General features: G+C 35.5%; 1 protein-coding gene across 1 annotated transcript; it reads right to left on the bottom strand.

Moving 5' to 3' along the window:
* Window positions 1–1,596: 1,596 nt before the first annotated feature.
* LOC121740543 (acyl-CoA Delta(11) desaturase-like) lies at window positions 1,597–5,929 on the bottom strand. The gene is made up of 4 exons (XM_042133283.1): window positions 5,737–5,929; window positions 3,017–3,191; window positions 2,483–2,644; window positions 1,597–2,047 (listed from the first exon to the last, which is right to left on the bottom strand). Exons 1-4 carry the CDS (start codon window positions 5,927–5,929, stop codon window positions 1,597–1,599), a joined length of 981 nt encoding a protein of 326 aa, XP_041989217.1.
* Between the last annotated feature and the right edge of the window lie 16,536 nt (window positions 5,930–22,465).

The following is a 22,465-nucleotide window of genomic DNA, read 5'->3' as shown; positions in this document are numbered from 1 at the left end:
GCGTCATTATTTTTGAGTTTTGATTCTCCTTTTGTAGGAACAAAGTTATAAATTAAAAGTGAAATTATTGTACCCTAAACTAAACATATTATTACACTTTTTGACTATCATTTAATTACCTATAAGGAGGACTTGGGCTTCGGTCGGAACTTGGGGGGGCTACGCCCCCCCAAAACCCCTCTCCCTCGTGAAAGTGTTATCGCGTCGTTAATGTTGAGTTTTGATTCTCCTTTTTTAGAAACAAGGTTATAAATTAAAAGTGAAATAATTGTACCCTAAACTAATTATAAGTACACTTTTTTTGGAAAAAAATTATCCATCTCCTTTAAAATTATTATACTATGCTAACGCGGACTAAGTCGCGCGCAACAGGTAGTGAAACAGAACCAGATAAATTGTTAAACATCCTCATGATCCTCGATCATTTGAGGAGTTGGATAGTTTAAGATCGAGTGAATCGTAGCCCCAAAATAATTGAAGTAAAAAAAAAGTTTAAAAAACTAAAACCCGACTACTCAAACACGCTCTAAAAAGTACGAAACAAGAAAACAGTTTATAGGGATATGGAAATGTTTAAAGGATAGCCGTGGTCGTATGCCACCTACTAGAGCAAAACAGATTCATTATATTATAATTATTATATTATATTATATTAATATAATAAAGGGCATACATACGACCACGGCTATCCTTTAAACATTTCCATATCCCTATAAACTGTTTTCTTGTTTCGTACTTTTTAGAGCGTGTTTGAGTAGTCGGGTTTTAGTTTTTTAAACTTTATTTTATTGGGTATGGAGAAAGGACAAAACAATAATGTAAGTAAGCAAAGTAAAAATCATTGCAACAGTAAAATTTTTATTAAACGACTATTAGAAAAAAAATACAGTTAAATCTAAACCTTCTCTTAGTTAACTACTACTCTAAATGATTCTTATGCTTCATCTTTTGCTGCAGTATTTTTTAACTTTTTACTTCAATTACAGCAAATTTCAGTTAGCAGAAAGATATCATCATATAGAGAATCATTTTTGAAATATTTTACAGTTTTCTGTTGACATAAGGATTTAAAAAAAAAGAATGGACTTAGGCATATTAAAGAAAAAAAACGTAGGCATATTAAAGAAAAAAAACTTGGTTTTTGAACTCAAGTCACTGGACTTGGGCATAAACAAAGAATACAAAAAGCACACTTAGGAACATCATACAAATTATTTACATACAGAAAACCATAGAAAATGACGTGCACAACCTAGCAGTGTTGATAGTGCATAAAGTCCCTAAGTGGACATAGGGACTTCTTGAACTGGACCATTCATATGGTGTGCTGCAAGGTCTTGTTTCAGATCTACCTCTATTCTTTATATTTATATTTGATCTACGACTTTAAAACACAATTCATATAAAATTCCAAAAATAACCAATCACAAGCGTACAAGCGCCATTTTAAAATATTAACAAGATGCAGGTATTACATTAGAATTATAATTTATTGAGATTTATAATTTATTGCTGCTTACAATTTAATCGTATGGAAAAATAAGTTAGAAATTTATTCTAAGATTAAATGGGTTCTAGTTCTAGTTGTTAAAAGTATTAACTACTTTTTGTGTTAAATCCCCAACTGTTGGTCCCATCCCCGGTGCGGTTGGCCCGCGCGCTGATGATGTCATCGGGCACCGTCTTGAGGTCGTACGCCCAGCCCACCCACGCGAAGAAGTCTATGAACAGCTTGGTGGGGTTCAACCAGTTGTTGCCCAGCTCCGCCGTACGGTAGTCCCACGGGAACACGTGGTGGTAGTTGTGGAAACCTTCCCCGAAAAGTATCAAGGACACGAAGACGTTTTGGGTCGGCTTGATGGACTTGTCGTAGGTCCCACTGCCGAACATATGCGCGACGCTATTGACGAGGAAGGTGCCGTGTAGGATGTAGATGTAGCGAAGCATGGTCACGTGCCAGGCCACATTCAGCGACTCCCCCCAGAAGTACATGGGAATAACCGTGGGCAGGAGTAAGCAGAAGGTAACACAGAAGAGAGTCGTGTACCTGAAAATACCAAAAAGCCCCTATAATATCTAGCTATTAGTGGCTAATATAATGCCTCTTACACCAGTTTCCATGACGATAGCGAATTCGCTAAAACCACACAAGTATTTTTTTAGCAAACATAGAAGTAATTTTTTGGTGTCTGAGTTTTTGCCGACCGATGAGACACGACAGATAAGAAATAAGGCATACCGCATATGACCTAATTTTCATCCGATGCTTGGATCATCTTTCTTGTCAGGCAATCAGGCGATCGGTCTCGATTAATTGGAAACCATATTTTTCTAATGCGACCTGCGGGTATCGAGCCCACGAGTCACAAGACTCAAGAGTCAAGAGCCATGCTCTAAAGTCTAAACCACTGGACCACGGAAGCATTTAATTGCATTTCTAGCCTTAGATCTGCATCAAAAGTATACCTATTTATTCTCTTACTTATGCTGAAGCATCAGGATCCGATTGCTGTATAGATCCGACAGGTCCGTTAATTTTACGCGTTTTCTGAATTCGGGGTGGCTCTTCATCAGCATCCAGCCGATGTGCGAGTAGAAGAACCCGCGTGCCGCGTTGTGCGGGTCCGCGTCTGTGTCGCTGTATCTGGAAAATATTGCGATCGAGACTTGAGGATGAATTTTAAATATTTATAGACTTGGAGGGATCTTGTGGAAGTTCTTCGTCGGGTTTTTTTTAGTCAAGAATTGTCTTTTTCAAACTGCGATGTTCAAAATTAGTTATTTTCCTTTGGGGTGAGCAAAGTTAGTAAATTACGAACGAGCGCTCACTCGAGACGACAGGCTTGAAACAGACTGCAGCACAAAATATTTGTTTTATCACATCTCATTGTATTGTGTATAGCAAGACCGAAACACAACAGTCCTAAGACAGGGTCTTGCCAAGACCCTGTCTTAGGACTGTTGTGTTTCGAGTAAAAGTTAGCCCTAAAGTACCATATAGGTACCAAGAATTTACCTATGATGCGTTCTGTGCATCTTCGCCCATGTTATAGCTGAGTATTGGAAGGTTATGCTCTGCATTATCATCAGTAGGAAATGCAGCGGCGGTTTGGCCTTGTACGATCGATGAGACCAAAGCCTGTGAGCCCCCGCCGTTACGCCTATCCCAGCCGCGACCGCCGTGAAAGCAGCTGGAGAAATTGAAGGTACCATCGAATAAATTGATTCATACAGGCAGATGAGGGACCAGAGTCATATTTTGGTCGCATTATGTCAATTCAATATTAGTCGCGATGAATCGGCTGGGTTTGCCGTTTGACATAACGCGACCAAATTACATAAGTCATGGCCCATGGAGTAGTTGAGTCTTTTGTCCCATAAATATTCGTCCCAGTGCAGTGGGACAAATGGATGCAAGCGAATTTTTTTTCTTCATCCTGCGATTCATCCCACTTTCCCAATTCATCCCAATTCATCCCAATTCATCAATAGAAAGCAATATTCTATTGCTTTCTAACAAAAAATATTGAAGTAGGGGTGGCAAAAAATAATATTATGACATTCATCTAACCATTTTATATAGTAAGGTTTATAAAATTCTTTAGCGGCATTGTGCACTTCTTTTGTATGGGGAAAAAAGTGTTAACAGTGTCACGTGACCCTAACTTAGGACGCAGGGAGCTTGTTAGGAAGGTCGTAAGCGCTAGGGAATTATTTATAATTCGTAAGACGAAGGGAGAGTAGGCCACCGGCGGCGCGGTGAATCACAGGAAGTAATATACTAATATCCCCTCTTTCTACCGAGCGGCGAAAATGCTCCAACTGTTTCGTTTTCACTTCTGCCAAGTGCCAGCACTCGGAGTGCAAACCTCTGGTTCTTTGTAACGTTTATTAATATATCGTGGCCGATGATGATGGCCGATTTTCAGAAGTACCCGATAAGCACATAAAATTTCAGCAAATATTTTAATGAATCCTGATTGATGTTAAATAATATTTAACATCAGAATATACAAAAGTAATAATTTGTTTGAAAAAATCTACCACTTATTTGCCAACCCTAGTGATTCTGACTTGAAAGTCATAAAAATGATTTTTGAACAATTAAGTACATGGGACGAAACGCTGGATGAAAAATAAATAAAAATTCGCTTCTAGCCATTCCTACTGGGACGAAAACTTATGGGATGAAAGACTCAACTACTCCCGCGATCTGCATAATCTTAATAAATATATTTCTTGTGTGCGTGTGTATGTGACTGAACTCCTCCTAAACGACTGGACCAATTTTGATGAAATTTTTTGTGTGTGTTCGTGGAGATTCGAGAATGGTTTAGATTTACAGTTTGGTCTACTGTAAAATGTTTTTTCAATTAATTTCTTATTTATAAGGAGTTGTTGATTTTGGAATGTTTTACATTAGATCCGGCGGACGGCGCTATCATCGCATTCAATATTATTCTATTTCAATTTTAGTTTGGCCTGACAGATGGTGCTACGGTTAATTTGAAAAAAAATTTGTTATTTAATTCATGTGCTGATTAAAATATTAAATAAATAACACATAGGCTACAATTTTAACCGACTTTCAAAATGGGGGAGGTGTTATGTTCGTTTTCTTATATTCAACGATTACTCCGCCGTTTGTTAACCGATTTTCAAAATTTTTCTTTTGGTATATAGGGTATCATCCCAATTTGGTATTATATTCAGAAAAGTGGTGATCTGATGAAGGATCCATAAGTAATCGAGGGAACTCCTCAAAACTTATAGGGAAACATATGGTGACTTCGGTTTCGTGAGAAGTATTCTAAGCATATGCTACCAACAAGTAAGATTTTGCACCGAGATATACCTGGTATACCGTGGTTCGGAAGGTGCTGAGAGAATTCCTGATTCTTTATAGATACAAGTTTGGGAGTTTCGGCGTTGTTTTAAGAACAGAAAGCATATGCTACTATGCAAATTACATTCTTCATCATCATCATCATCATCATCACTACCATATTATACCATTTCATAGTCTTTTAGATCGAGACTCGAGTTTGTCAAGCGATAATTAAAAAAAATCTATATCTACCTAATATTATAAACCTGAAGAGTATGTTTGCTTGAACGCGTCAATCTCAGAAACTACAGGTCCGATTTAAAAACTTATCTCAGTGTTAGATAGATCATTTATCGAGTAAGACTCATCATTTATCGAGAAGGTTATATTATATTATTACTCTAAGACTAATACGACAGAAGAAACTCAGGAAAATGTGGGAAAAACGGGGGAAATATTTTTTATGGGAAAATGTACCTACGGATTCTGTAAAATTTCTAATTTACGCGGGCGAAGCCGCGCGGGACATCTAGTATACATATATGAATCAACTTCTCTGTAGTACATTTGCCTATAAAAATCCCCCTGATAGTGATTATAAAATCAACAAAATGATCTCATATTATACGTTTTGAATTGTGAAAACAGATTAATGTCGCCGAAAATACTATTGGTGATTTTATTATTCTTAGGGTGAAAGATTTCTCAATTTGTAATATATTTTTAAAATGATTTACATAAATGACTGACTCAGTCAGACTGAGTAAAGTAATAAATAAATATATTAACGCGCATTATCTCACATCATCACTTCCACGCATTTTACATCTTGTCTTGAGTCTTGACATAAACTTTTTAAAGCTGTTAGAATATTTTGATGGAAGTATTCCATACGTAGAGATACTTACTGAAGACTAACGTGTACCATTGAGCAGCTGTAACAGCGAGGTACAGCCCATAAATAGCAGCCAAGTGGATGTAGGTTGTGCCAATAACAGATGGGTACACAAATTCATACTTCCATGGGCCCGCTTGCGGAGCTACCAGCTTTTCGAAAGGATCTTCCGTCTGTATAGGCTGCTTTTCGACGAAGGGCGGCATTTCTGTAAAATACTCATGACAGTCAGTTTGTAGAAGGTGTTATGCTAAGTACTCACATACGGTTTTACTCCAAATCGCTCGCAAAACACACAACTCGAAGGCTCTATCTATATTATATATATATTGACGAAAAAAAAATTACACCTTTGCAGTGGTATGGCGGCCATTGGGACCTGTCGGAAAAGTATGGCAAGATGATTTTCGTGAATGGCTACTCGACGATGATTAGCTATGCAAAAATTAGCCAGGTACAAATGGTTCAATTTTTTTATTAAAATTAATGTATTCGCGTCGGTATGGCGACCTGTAAGCCAGACCCGAGAAGTATGACATTACGCTACCGCCTACTTATTTTTTTCGACTATCTGAAATTACAAGCATTTTTGTGGAACAAATCGTTCGACACTCGTTATTTATCCGACACGTTCGATTAACGCCCACGCGTTTGGGCTGCCAGTGCGAGCGCTATGGCCATCATTTTCCTTTTTGCCTTTACGTAATTATTCCCCTGTAGAACCTCGGAATAATTATTGATAGCAATCTGTCCTGGCAGCCTCAAGTCGATGAGGTAAGTAGGAATATTTCACTCGATACACATGCTTAAACGTCTTCAGAACTTTTTGCCCTTAAAAACTAAAATTTCCCTAGTCCAGTCACTCATTTTCCCTATCCTTGATTATGCTGACTCCTGCTACTTAGATGTTACCGAAGAGTTGCTGACTAAGTTAGAACGTTTGCAGAATCTCTGCATTCGTTTTGTCTTTGGTCTTAAAAAGTATGACCATGTCTCTGCTTTTCGGTCACAGCTAAGGTGGCTTCCCATTCGTCTACGGCGAAATATCCATATTCTCTCCCTCCTTTATTATATCCTTTATAACCCTTTGTCTCCCTCTTACCTCGTAGAGCGTTTTAACTTTTCACGATCCCTAGACGTCCCTTGTAGACCTAATGTTAGAACGAACCTTTCCCTTCCCTCCCATCGCTCCAACTTCTTTTCCTACTCCTTTACTGTTCATGCAGTCAGATTGTGGAATTCCCTTCCCCATGCCATTCGTGATAGTCCTACTATTACTGTCTTTAAAAGACGCTTGAAGGAGCACTACCTCAATTCTGAATCCAGCCATGATTATTAAATATACATATAGAATGTATTTATTTATAGTATATTATAATATAGTTTATGGTATAGTATACATATTTTGTTATTATTATAGTAAGTATGTTATTATTATTATTTTAATTTAGTTTTTTTTGTTGTACATATAATACTGTATAACATATTAATAATTTAGTTGTAAATTTCATTTGTGTTTATCTGTGCACGCCCTATCTGATGTTTTCCGATCAAACTCTTCTTAGGTCTGCTGGAAGAAATCTCTTTAGAGATAAGCAGTACCTGTTGACACAACAGGTACTGCTTATCTTTCTTTATAAGTATAACTTGTTACATGTTTTTTGTGTGCAATAAACGGTTAAATAAATAAATAAATAAATCGCCAGCCTGGTACAAATGACCAAGAATTTTGTGTCACCATCTCCAGGCCTATTATTTTTTTATATTTTAAAATGTCCCTACAGGCTTACCTAACCTTTGAATCGTCAGTGCTTTATATTATGGAAGCTTCTTTGGAACATACTAAACATCCCCAATCTTAATCTCACAGATCCGATGACATTTCAATATTTAAAAAAGATCCCACCACGTGAGAAATCTGATTTCTATACCATGATAACTAGACACATGTCGGAAGCCTATACATTATACAAGCTTAATCTGACACGCTCGAGCTTGTACCGAAATCCCCTCTTCCCCTCCCCAACTAAAAAGGATAGAGAATACAGACGACAACTGTAGCGATTTTTTTTTTAATGAAATAAGGGGGCAAACGAGCAAACGGGTCACCTGATGGAAAGCAACTTCCGTCGCCCATGGACACTCGCAGCATCAGAAGAGCTGCAGGTGCGTTGAATATAGCTGCAGGTGCGTAGATGGACAGATAGTCACGTGTCATAGAATAATCAAAAGAAGTATTCAGAAGCGATTACGTAGGCATCAACTAATTGCATAATATTGTAAACATGTTTTCGTTTTTATATTTTTAAAACGTTTAAAATGTGAAACGTGTCGTTCATGTTTGTTCACCGACGAAAAATTGTGGTTTCACAAACTGGTCACTTTGAAAGATATCCAGGGAGGTTTATGTTTCGCTTCACCCTTTTTTTTAGTTTCCTTAAAATCAGAAAAAAATATTAAAAAATATTTAAAAAAAAATTAAAAGGGACGGCCCATTTTTCGGTAATTCTCAAGAATTTCGTCGATTACAATATACAATTTAAAAAAAAAAAACTATCCAACATATTTGTTAGTTTATTCAAACATTCTATAAATCAAACGCCTACTCTGAATCATAGGCTCAAACGAGTTTAATTTATTCCTTTGTTATTTAATTTTAATATGGAATACTCTTCTCATCTTTGGGCAGGGGTAGGGCATGTTATTATTCGACAAATTTACTATTCGAATAATTCGAATATTTTGCAATAGTTTTCAAATAATTCGAATATTATTCGAATAATTAAAAAAATTTGAAAAATGCTGAAAACTCTGAACAAAAGTAGCAAAAAGCTTCGTACAACCATGTACAACCTATTTTGTTAATACTATGAAGTAAGAAATTCTTATTTTTACTTTTATCAACATAAATCTTTGTAAATGACATAGTTAATTTTTATTGTTAAACACTTTTTAAGGTTACAGCTGGGCAATTAACGAAAGGCTGTAAAGTGTAAACCGTTTTCGATCGTAGCACCTTTTACTTTTCTCATGTGATTATGCTTAATCTTGCTAGGCATCAGTTGAGATTAAATAATAATAGTATGATATTCGACGTTATGGTATCTGTTCATTAATAATAAGCCAGCTCATCTGTCTTTTTGATATTTTCAATCCACGTTCACCTAGTTCACCTTCACCTGTGTCAACGTGGCTTGAAATTATAAAAAAGGGCCACTAGAAAACAAACACCACAACAAAGAAAAAAATTGCAACGAAGCCCTAGGGGAAGGTGATTTATAGTAAGCTCCGGTAAAGCTATTGAATAGCTTAACTGCTTTAATATTTATCAATTTGTCGAATCATAGATCACATATCGCGAGCTTCAAGCCAGAAGGGTGTATAAAAAAATGATCTTTTGTATTTTAACTACATATTTTAAGACTCTCAATATCGCACTTACATCTATTACCTTCTTAAAAAACGAGTTTGTTTTATATACACCCTTCTGGGTTAAAGCCCGCGATATAATAATATAGTTATCACGGTAAACAAAAATTTGAGAAAGCTTGAAAGAAGTCAATGGATACAGATCGTGAGCGACCATTACTGACGATACTGAAATCCAAGACTAAAAGGAGTTTATATCTTCATTTGCATGTCTTTAGGCAAAATAACGTCTAAAACATGGTCCACGGCGACGATGAATTAGTTAGACTAAAAACAGATTAAAAATATCATTAAAGATGTAGAATATTCATAAATAATATTATTTTTCTGAAATAAAGTTAATTGTGATCTTATTCCATGTTAATTTTATGTTTGATAGCATTTAAACAAAAATAAAAAATATTCTTACTATTCGAATTATTCGAAAAATAATTTGGCGAATATTCGAATAATAAAATCGTCGAATATTCGAATAAAACGAGTATTATTTTATACCCTAGGCAGGGGTGATTTTTTTATTGATTTGATTGATTTTTTGATATGATAAGGTAACCCGTTTGCTGGTTTGCCCCCTTATTTTATATTTCAAAAAAGGCATGCAGTACTTTACGAGTCTTGCCCGGACATACATACAGACAAACAGACAAAAATTCTAAAAACTTTTTAAGAAAAAATTCTAATTTTGGGTTCGATATCGATTGTTGATCACGGTCCAGGTATTATTAAAAAAATATTTAATGCAAAAGAATTATTTATCTAATCAATATTAATAAATTGAAAAGTTCAAATAATAAATAAACTTCCTAAGTTAACTGCATAGTGCATGATTTTTAATATAAGTACTTACATAGGTACATATGAACAATTTTTTTACATTATAATAATTTACTAGCTATTTGACCGAGCTTTGCACGGTATTAGATAAAACACGAATAAAATGACATTTTCTAAAAATGATTCCTAGCTAGATCGATTTATCGCCCCAGAAACCCCCTATATACTAAATTTCATGAAAATCGTTGGAGACGATTCCGAGATTCCAATTATATATATTATACGAGCTTTTGCCCGCGGCTTCGCTCGCGTTATCAAGTATTATTATATACAAACTTTCATCCCCTATTTTGATTCCTTGGGGGTAGAATTGATCAAAATCCTTTCTTAGCGGATGCCTACGTCATAACATCTATCTACATGCCAAATTTCAGCCCGATCCGTCCAGTGGTTTTGGCTGTGCGTTGATAGATCACCATGTCAGTCAGTCACCTTTGAGTTTTATATACATAGATTTTATAAGTATAGATATACAAGAATTGCTCGTTTAATAAGATAAGATAAGATACGTACCTATCTCTAGAACTCTTTCTACTGCGGCTTCTTCAAAACAAGTGATTGCAACATTTACGAATGTTAATATACTTAAATCGTTAATCGTAGTTTATTTTATTTCAATTTTCAATACATCGCTAAGTAAAGGAAACTGGGGACACTGGATGCCACTTATATTATATTTTATACTCAATGTTTTATGATTGAATAGGTCCTAACTCTGTAATAAATAATGTAATATTAGACTTTAATTTTATGGTCATGGATTTCTTTAACACGTTCGCTGCGGTACGAGACCTTATGAATCTCATTTGTGACTTTCACCCGGTGCGGAGGTGAATTTGTATGTTTTACTCGTTCCGGCAAATTAGTTTTCTATACGATTTTTTCAAGTTAGAGTGACATAACTGAACTTATGATGATTAGGTATATTGGTAGTAATATTTTTTATTAATAAAATCGTACGAGACCTCGTGCGTCTCGTAGCGACAATATAGTAAAAATCTACATCTAGTGCGTTACGAGATCCATAAACACTCGTAAGACGTGCACCCGGAAATTAATTAGTGTTGTGTCTATGTTGTGCTATCGAAAAAGATATTTATTGAAAGTTTAATTCAGAAATTCAAGGGAGAGCTATTTTGATAAAAATTTGATAATAGTGAAACAGTAGTAACCGAACATAAATACACAATAAAATATAGTAAAAAAAGACTCTGTGTTGGTTATTATGGGAAGGCCAGACAAACAATGACGAGCAGAGAGGCCGACAAAAAACCAAAATAAGTAAAAGGGTTTTGTAATAAATGCAAGAAAACTTTATGTTCGTCATGTTTTAGTGAAAAACATTGAATATTTTGTAACTTGTTACCTTTTTTCAATAAATACTATCGATATTTTTGAATTGTTTAATTTCCCATCACGTTCGACGTGCGAATGGCAAACTGTGTGGACGTGTGTTTAGTTGCCTCTCTAATAGTCAAATATAGTTTTCTTCAATAATAAATCCTTACGAGCAGTTAAAAAGGTGTAAATTACAAAAAAAGTGTCGCGTGTGCTTACGACCAAGTGATTGTGACGGAGGAGAAGGAGGCTCACTTCACCCCCTCGGGTAAAAAGGACATAAATATTATATTTTTCATCTCGCTTGCATGACGGACTAGTGCGCGCGCGCCTCCGTAGATACCCGAGTACGAGCGATCGGCCGTGACGTCACCCTTGGTGTGTGGTACAAGTCATGAACGTCAGACACTCGCCTCCTGGAAAAAGCAACTCATATTCTAATCTATCAGCAACAAGTACTGAGTTTATGATGGAGGAGCATATTACCCATAGAAAACGCAAGCAGCCTGAACATAATTGTAACTGTAATTGTTCGAACGACTTTCAAGACTTACGTAAAGATATTATGGCAATGTTAAAACAATTCACTGAAGCGCAGGAAACAACTATGAACCTTATGCGCGATAACATAGTTGAAATGAAATCCCAGCTGAAGATATTAAAGAAGCCACGGCAAACCTAAGCAGTGAACAAACATCAATGAAAACCCAATTGTCAGAACTGACTGATAAGGTAACTATCACCGATAGTAAGATCCAAACACTTGAGAATGAATATTCACTAATGAAAAACAAAACAACTGGTTTAGAAGATCACATCATGCACGAAATCCAAGACCGTGCATCGAGGGAAAAAAATATTATCATTCTAGGTATACCAGAAGGAAATGCGACAAACAGTGAAGAAGGGCGCTGTCGTGACACTAACGAGGTCTTAAAAATTATTAATAATATGGTCAGCGACTACCCCAAACCTACAAAAATATTCCAAATTGGTAAATATATCCCAGGAAAAAATCGAAATATTAAAGTCTGTTTTGAATTGCCACAGACAGTGAAATTGCTGTTACGTAATAAAGATAAAATTAAGAAAGGCATTAAGATCTTCTCAGACCAAACGCCAGCACAACAGAATTACATCAAGAATCTTAGGAATGAATTAGATCAAAGAATTGCTAATGGAGAACAAAACATCACCATCAAATATATAAAAGGCTTCCCAAAAATTGTACCTAATATAAAAAACTAGCAACCAATGATCGTAAGATCCCCACAAGCATTGGTAAAACACAACACAAATTTGCTACTTACCAAGTACTAAATAGTTACCAAGACATTACCTCCACTAAATCATGTATTAACTTCTACTATGCCAATGTCTGAAGCATTTGCAAGCCTGGTAAATTCGACGAATTGAAGTGCATAATTCAATCCTTTAGGAAAACTGTGCATGTAATACTATTGGCTGAAACATGGATCAGATCTAAAGATCAAGCTAAACAATTCCACTTACAAAACTACTCACACTACTTTAACCTAAGGCCAGAAACAATAGGTGGAGGGGTCTCTATATATGTGCACAATAATCTCAAACATGATTTAGTTACTGCATCCTATGTTGGTGGGAATAATTACTTAAGTGTCCAGCTAACAAAATATGCACTAAATATTGGAGTAGTTTACAAGCCTGGCCATACAAATGCAAGTGACTTTCTACAATCATACGAAGAACAGCTACTAAAAAGGAAACGCACCATAATATTTGGCGATACAAACATAGATCTACTCAACTCTGACGCTCCTACCAACCGCTATAAGACAACACTAACTCAATCGGGATATAAGCTAATTAATAAAATAGACCCAAAATTTTGCACCAGGGAAACTGCTACTACCCGCACCATCATTGATCATGGCTCCACTAACCTTAAAGAAAACAACTTTCATATGGCAATTATTGACTCCTCTTTGTCAGACCACAAAAATATTTATCTAGAACTGAGAAGAAAAGGTCCTCCAGAAATTCAGAGAATCCAATACGAAATGATCGACTTTAAAAACTTGCACGAAATGGTAAAAGCCAATAAACCTGAATTGAACAACTTTGAACAGCTTAACGATTACATTATGGAAATGATAAATAAGAACAAAAAACTAAGATATTAAATCCCCCACGTTAAGAATGGATCAACAAAGAATTAATAAAAGGTATAAACGAAAGAAACACATTATGGCACAAACTCAAGCAAGATCCAACAAACAAACAACTAGAAAGAGAATTAAAACCAAAAAACATAGCATAGCACAACAAATTAAAATCACAAAAGAAACTTACTTCGGCGAATTTATAAAATACACGAAGAAACCCAAAAAAATGTGGAATCTCATATAAACATTGTCTAATAACAATATTGTTAACTGCTGTGCTCCACCGAACCTCAAAACTGAAAATGGACAGGTGATTTCAGACCCATTTCAAATATATGAAACTTTTAATTACTTTTTCACCAATATAGGCACTCACCTAGCTAACCTAATACCGACTGAATTTCAGAATGATACTACTCACATATTACCGAGGCTTGATCCTGACATGTCCCAAGCCTCAATGTTCCAATTTGAACCATGCACTACCGATGAAGTCACCAAAATTATTGATGATTTAGATTCTAACACAAGTGTTGGTCTGGACGGAATCAGTATCAAGGCTCTGAAATGTATAAAAAATCATATAGTCTCAAACCTAACCAATTGCCTAAACCTTTTCCTAGCTGAAGGAATATTCCCAGAAAACTTAAAAATAGCCAAAATAATCCCAATACACAAAGCTGGTTCGAAGTCTCTTCTTGGAAATTATCGCCCAAAATCTATTCTTCCCACATTATCTAAAATTCTAGAGAAAATAATTTACAAAAGACTAAACGACTACTTAATAAAATTTAATTTATATCCGATAAACAATACGGATTTCGATCCAAATCTAACACATTGGGAGCTTCAATTGATGTGATAACCAAAATTAGAACAGCAATTGATCAAAAGCAAGTAGCTTTAGGAGTATTTATAGACCTAAAAAAAGCTTTTGACACTGTCAGCCATCGTCTTCTACTCAAAAAGCTCAAGCACATTGGGATCTCTGGAACTGTCTACAAAATGATTGCGTCATACCTGAGCAATCGATTCCAAATTGTTAAAATCGGACCGACAAAGAGTAACCCTAAATTAGTCACTTGCGGAGTGCCTCAGGGCTCCATATTGGGTCCATTGCTTTTCTTGGTATACATAAATAATGTGTACCAAGCCGGTTTGCAAGGTCAACTATCTCTCTATGCAGATGACACATGCATATTTTATTTTGGTAATAATTTAGTTCATATAATGAGGCAAGCACAGAGAGACCTAAATATTATAAGCAAATGGTTTAACTATAACCTTCTTACCATTAATGTTGCTAAAACATCGTACATAATTTTTAGCGCTAAAAACAAACAAATCCCTAAAAACCTATCATTATCTATAAATGGAGATGTCTTACAAAGAAAAAATCAGGAAAAATACCTCGGATTAATACTCGATAATAATCTAAGCTAGAACGCGCATATAACTCACATTCAAAAGAAACTTTCATCTTTAATAGGCCGGCTCCATCAAATAATCCGATGCATCCCAAAAAATGCCAGAATCTTAATTTACAATGCCCTAGTAAAACCACATTTACTTTATCTAGTCGAAATATGGGGCTCCGCTGCTAAGACAAATATAAAAGCCATTCAAGTTCTTCAAAACAAAATTATAAAAATCTTATACAATTACAATTACCTAACTCCATCAGACACTATTTATAAAGAAACTAAACTTTTAACTATCTCTCAACTATTCACATACCAAACATGTATTCTTGTTTACAAAATAAAACACCAACTAATACACACACAACTTACATTTACAACAAAAAAACAAACAAACACGTACATTACGCGACGAGCAAGTATTACCTTGTATACGAACCAATTTTGGTAAAAATAACATTACTTATAAGGGAGCACAGCTATTTAACAAACTACCAAAATCTGTAAAAGAAGCGAAATCTTTAAATACTTTTAAACGACTATTACGCAATTACATCAACGACAGCTAAATTCTTAACCTTAATTCAAATATAACCAGTGATAGCGTTTTGTACTTGGACCACCACCCAAGATGTTTAGCAAAGACATTCGCTTCTTAATTATTATGCTGTTTTTTTTTAATCTACCCGCACTGTCGATATTTTAAAATGTTGTAATATTTTATTGTTCTCATATAAGTGACGAAAAATGTCTTAAATGAGAAATAAAGATCTTTAAACCGATCACTATTTATTAGAGATGTGCCGATCATGACTTTGGCCGACTAGCCGACTAGCCGATTAGTCGGCTGCAAAGAAGCCGACTAATCGGCCGACTAGTCGGCCAAGCCGATCATGGTTTCGGAAGTGTCCGTAACGCTTTTTTACTGCTGTTTCGCGTCGCACACGCCGCCGCCTGCAAACGTGTCGAATCGTGTTAAGTAACTATGTTAGCTTAGCTATGATACAGTTGATGGTTATCATTAAATATTTCATGTACATGAAATCTCTATTTATTAATACACATACTTAATTTGTTGTTAAAATTATATTTAAGTACAAAAATAATTTCTTTACTAGTAATTTCAGGAACACTTCATTTAATTTTAAAATGTGTAACACTGATTGAGTGTAATCTGTACACATTATAAATAAAAATCAAGGTTTTTCTTTAAGGCCCAGTAGTCCCTAAATTAAGCAGGTCGATGTCTGTCAGTACGAATATCGACGTTAAGGACATTATAATAACATTCATATCAGCGCGCCTTGTACAGTGGCTGTAACGCGCTCGCCGCGTGCCTTGATAATAGAAAATAGGAGTAAAAACCTTTTGTTTTTTGTATTACACAAATCAAATATATCAAATCGTTTCCGTTAGGTTACGACACATATACTACATTTTTTGTTTTTTCTAGAAAGTGTGTAATTTAGCCATAAAATGATTTAATTATGAAAAACAGCGTTATAACAGTCATCTTGGAGATTTTTTTCTATCAAGCACAATTTTTCAAATTGTGTACTGATATACCTTTGCGTATAGGAAATTTTCTCAATTTATACTTAAATAATGACATTTACTTTACTAAAAACGTGTTTTAAAAAACCCATTTTACGTAGTTGCAACAACCACAGCGCCTTAATGTAATTTCAATAATAGTAAAAAAGTAAAAAGCCGATTAGTCGGCGCTTTTAGCCGACTATTCGCCGACTAGTCGCCGACTACAAAAGTGGCCGAATAGTCGGCTTTACCGACTAGTCGGCGACTAGTCGGCACATCTCTACTATTTATTTATCGTTATTTGACCAAAATGTAAATTACGAGATTTTGGATCTCGTAATTTACATTTTGGTACTCGTATATTTTTGTTAAATTTTGCAATCACGAGACCCTAAAGTTCTCGTAAATTTCTTTTGAGTTTATCTCAATCATTTTTACTGCTATCTCCGGGCGGGGCCACATACTACAAGATACATTCATTGTCTATCGTTTCATATAAATATAATTTTTCTTATCTAATAGTGCTTTTTTCCGAATTCGGCTAAACCTCAACTATTTCTGTACTCAATCTTCATCATTTTGAAGTCGGTACCAGATAACTGAATCTTCAGTTCTCTGACAGAATATTTGAAACTTTTGGAACTGGCACCGACTTCAAAATTATGAAGATTGAGTACAGAAATAGTTGAGGTTTAGCCGAATTCGGAAAAAGGGCACTATTAGATAAGAAAAATTATTTAATACTTTTTAGTTCATATTATAAGGATGTTATTATTGTTTTTACCTTGGAAGTCGGTTTTAATTTTTTGTTAAAAATAATAATTTCACTCTTTTTAGTTACCTAGTAAACCATCGTGTATATTTAATATTCTACGTATCTTAATTCTTATTACAATTTGTTAAGAGTCAGACGTCGTGCTCACAAATATCAGGTAGATAATTTTAAACAATACATTAAAAAAAATCGAAGTGAACAGTAAACATGTGCTAGCCGCTAGGCAATTATTGTACTATAGGTATAGGTAACTTGCATAGGAATTCGATCTGTATATTATGTATCAAACTCGTGTAAATATAAACCGTATAAACGAAGTATTCTTTATACTAATTGCGATTGTGTTTCTTATTCCTAGTACGATGTAGATTAGCTATGTATGTCCACACTGTGCACTTTCATCTTCCATTTTCGTCATCTTCTTTCATTCAACTTTCGTATTGGCGTATTCAATAATTGAATGCGTCAAAGAACGCAACTAAAACATTGTAATTTTTGTTCAGTTGAAGTATCTGTCAGCTTATTGTAACATGTGCGACGAGAACATTTTACATTTTTTAATGTCAAATGTGTGCCTTACGCTCTGGAGTTAAGGTTGAATTTGTTCCTTATATTCGATTTTGTGGTACTTGAAATATTTATTTTTAAACAACATTATATTTTTTTAAAATTAAAATCGCATTGAATGAAATGTACCAAATAAATAAGGACATAACGTGATGACTGATGATATAATTATGGTATACTAGCTGTTGCCCGCGACTTCGTCCGCGTGGACTTCAGTTTATAGCGCGCGATGTCAACAAAATTGGTGTCAAAAGCTTTTATAAAAAAACCCTGGTACCCCTTAAATCAATACAGCTGTGCAGTGTGCACACAATAAGTATTTCATTTTTTTATATTAAACTTTATACTTTATGCCAAATTTTAAAGCTTATTTAGCCTTCCAATTACACAACTTTACCCATAAACTATTTATCATTGATAGATTTAAGGTTATGTCACTGCAGATAAAGTACTGAGTTATTTAATACCGTAGAATAGATATAACAATCGAAAACAATCGAAACTTAAAAAGATGATACCACGTCTTATAGAAAGACTTTTGAGCAAGCGTCAGCGCGATGTAGAAGACGCACGGCGCCATCTATTATGAATTGTTGGAACTAACTTAATTTGAACAAATTTACGCATTTTCACCCCCTTACAACCCTTTTTTCCAGTAAAAAAGTAGCCTATGTCCTTTCTCAGGCTTTAGACTATCTGTATACAAAATTTCATTACAATCGGTTCGGAAGTTTTGGCGTTTGGCGTGAAAGCGAGACTGACAGACAGACAGACAGACAGAGATACTTTTGGCGTTTGGCGTGAAAGCGAGACTGACAGACAGACAGACAGACAGAGATACTTTCGCATTTATAATATTAGTATAGATTATGTGCACACTGCATAGCTGTTTTTGGGTATTTTGATTAATTAAGGGCCGCGCTACACCGGAAGCACTTACCAGGGTATTAAAAAGTTTTTAAATTTGACACAAATTTTGTTGACACCGCGCGCTATAAACTAAAGTCCACGCGGACGAAGTCGCGGGCAACAGCTAGTATTATACATAAAATATGTTTAAGATTTTTGAAATTTTATTTTAATACACATCCAAGACCCAGGAACATTGAAAACTTTTTGTTCCGCCTGCGGGACTCGAACCCAGGACCCCCGGGATGAGCGCTGGCCACGCGCAATGCGAATTCATTTTCATCGATATTTTCATGGAAATAAGATATTTTCCCACATCAAAATGTAGCCTATGTCCTTTCTCAGACTCTAGAATAACTGTATACAAAATTTCATTGCAATCGGTTCAGTAGTTTTGGCGTGAAAGCAAGACAGACAGACAGACAGACAGACAGACAGAGATACTTTCGCATTTATAATATTAGTATGGATAGTATGGATTAGAAATGCAGTAGGAGTTCTACATAAGATAAGATAGATTGATTATTATTATACCAAGTGATAATATTATTAAACATAATATTCTAACGTATTAAAAACTATAAACAAAAACATACTAACTAATAAGTATGATTAGTTCTATGTTACAATAAAGTAAAAAATAAAACGCCATCTGTTGAATCGTATTAGAACTAAAATGTTCATTCCATCGATATATTTCTGGATTTTTTATAATATTATACATAAAATATGTTTAAGATTTTTGAAATTTTATTTTAATACACATCCAAGACCCAGGAACATTGAAAACTTTTTGTTCCGCCTGCGGGACTCGAACCCAGGACCCCCGGGATGAGCGCTGGCCACGCGCAATGCGAATTCATTTTCATCGAAATTTTCATGGAAATAAGATATTTTCCCACATCAAAATGTAGCCTATGTCCTTTCTCAGACTCTAGCATAACTGTATACAAAATTTCATTGCAATCGGTTCAGTAGTTTTGGCGTGAAAGCAAGACAGACAGACAGACAGACAGACAGACAGACAGACAGACAGACAGACAGAGATACTTTCGCATTTATAATATTAGTATGGATACACACAGTGTATTTTGTATCCATATACAACCATGTGAGTTGTGACATTGGTGACCCTGACATGGTAGTGATGATGATGATGATGATGATGATGATGATGAATGTAATTTGCATAGTAGCATATGCTTTCAGTTCTTAAAACAACGCCTAAACCCCCAAACTTGTATCTATAAGGAATCCGGAGTTCTCTTAGTATCTTCGGAACCATAGTATACCTTGGTGCAAAATCTTGCGTTTTGGTACCATATACTTAGGATGCTTCTCATAAAACTAAAATCACCATATGTTTCCATATAAATTTTGAGGAGTACCCTCGATTACTCATAGATCCCATCATCAGATCACCACTTTTGTGAAAATGGGACCAAATTGGAGTGAAACCTAATATAACAAAACAAAAATTTTGAAAATCGGTTCACAAACGGCGGAGTAGTGGTCGAACATACAAAAATTAAAAAAAAAATATATCTACAGCCGAATATATAACCTCCTCGTTTTTTCGGAGTCGGTTAAAAACACAAAATCAGTCAGTTTTCAGAAAAATATTAAGGTTTTAAGGAAGCAACTCGAACGAGATCTAAAGAGTCTCGGTGCGTCATTGTGAAAGGAAAGGTACGAATACTTTTCGGTCTCGTAACGCCAATATGACAAATCTTACAAATTAGCTTACGCAGTAAAGGTGTTAATGAAAATAGTCATTTTAAGCCCGGCCGCACATTGTCCGAAATTTCTGATCAGAAACAGTTGAACGTCCGCGCTGTCTCTTACATTTTGTACTGAGCCGAGTGAACTCGAACTCGCCGGAAGGATATTTCGGATAGTGTGCAGGGTGGCGGTCCGGCGAAATTCAACTGTTTCTGATCAGAATTCGGACAATGTGCGGCCGGGCTAAACCCATTAATGCCAGACATTGAGGCAAATCCATCTAAAGGAATATATTTTTTTATACTAATACTAGCTGTTGCCCGCGACTTCGTCTGCGAGGACTTTAGTTTATAGTTGTGACCGTACATCGATTGAGTCGTTTACGCGCAAATCAGAAAAGTATATTGTGTGGGAACCGCACATTTTTCTGGGACAAAATGTATCCTATGTCCTTTTTCGGGACTCAAAGTATCTTTATATACTTACCAAATTTCAGCAAAATGGGTCCAGCCGTTTACGCATGATGTCGTGACCACGCGAAATATAACGTTCCGCGCAGCTTCGCCCGCGTAAATTAGATATTTCACAGACAAATTAGTCCACAAAAAATAGCCCATGATCTTTCACGTGGTCTACTTCTTATCTGTGCCAAAGTAAAGTAGTTCGTGAGATAAGCCCTTTCAAATAATTTCCCCCATTTTTTCCACATTTTCCTCTATTTCTTCGCTTCTATTAGTCTTAGCGTGATAAAATATAGCTTATAGCCTTTCTCGATAAATGGGCTATCTAACACTGAAAAAAATTTTCAAATCGGACCAGTAGTTCCTGAGATTAGCGCGTTCAAATAAGCCATTTCAAATAATTTCTCCCGTTTTTTCCACACTCTCCTGTATTTCTTCACTCCTTGATATTTGGCACAGATAAGAAGTAGACCACGTGAAGGATCATAGGCTATTTTTTGTGGACTAATTTGTCTGTAAAATATCTAATTTACGCGGGCGAAGCTGCGCGGAAAGTTATATTTCGCGTGGTCACGACATCTGCATCACGCGTAAACGGCTGGACCCATTTTGCTGAAATTTGGTATAAAGATACTTTGAGTCCCGATAAAGAACATAGGATAAATTTTGTCTCGGGAAAATGTACGGCTACTGCACAATATACTTTTATGATTTGTTTGTGATTATGAACTATTCAATCTATTTTGATGGAATTTGGTATGGAGATACTTTGAGTCTCGGGAAAGGACAAGGAATAAATACTAATTTTGTCCCGGAAAATGTATGGTTCCCGCACAATAAACTTTTATGATTATCGCCTTTACCAAAGTAGGCGATAACGCCCCCTTGTGGGTGCTGAAGGTCTAAAGAGGGGCGGTTTGGGACTCAGAAAAAAAATGGGGACGTTATATAGAGGGGGGTGATTTATTTCACCTGGATGCATTTTAAATTGAAACTATGGGGGTGCTAAAACATAATTTATTTTCAACGTGGGCAGTAGACAAAATAAGTCTGGGAACCTCTGGCCTGAACTATTCAATCTATTTTGATGAAATTTGGTATGGCAATACTTTCAGTCTCGGGAAAGGACAAGGGATACTTTTTATCCCGGAAAATATACGGTTCCCGCACAATAATTTTTTATGATTCTCGCCTAAACTATTTAATGTATTTTGATGAAATTTGGCATGGAGATTGGAGATACTAATTTGAATCTAGGACAAGGAATGTTTTTTGTCCCGGAAAAATGTGCGGTTCCCACACAATATACTTTTCTGATTTGCGCGTAAACGACTTAATCGAACAATTACTATAAACTAAAGTCCACGCGGACGAAGTCGCGGGCAACAGCTAGTAATCTAAATACTAAAATACTAAAATTATAATCTAAAACTAATATTATTATAATTGGGAAGAGTTTGTTTGTTTGAACGCACTAATCTCAGGAACTACTGGTCCGATTTGAAAAATTATTTCAGTGTTAGATAGCCCATTTATCGAGGAAGGCTATAGGCTATATTTTATCACGCTAATACTAATAGGAGCGAAGAAATAGAGGAAAGTG

The sequence above is a fragment of the Aricia agestis genome, chromosome 3 (assembly GCF_905147365.1).
Source record: "Aricia agestis chromosome 3, ilAriAges1.1, whole genome shotgun sequence".
NCBI lineage: Eukaryota > Metazoa > Arthropoda > Insecta > Lepidoptera > Lycaenidae > Aricia > Aricia agestis.
Note: the sequence above shows the minus strand (reverse complement) of the source record. Positions and strands in the feature narration are given on the sequence as shown.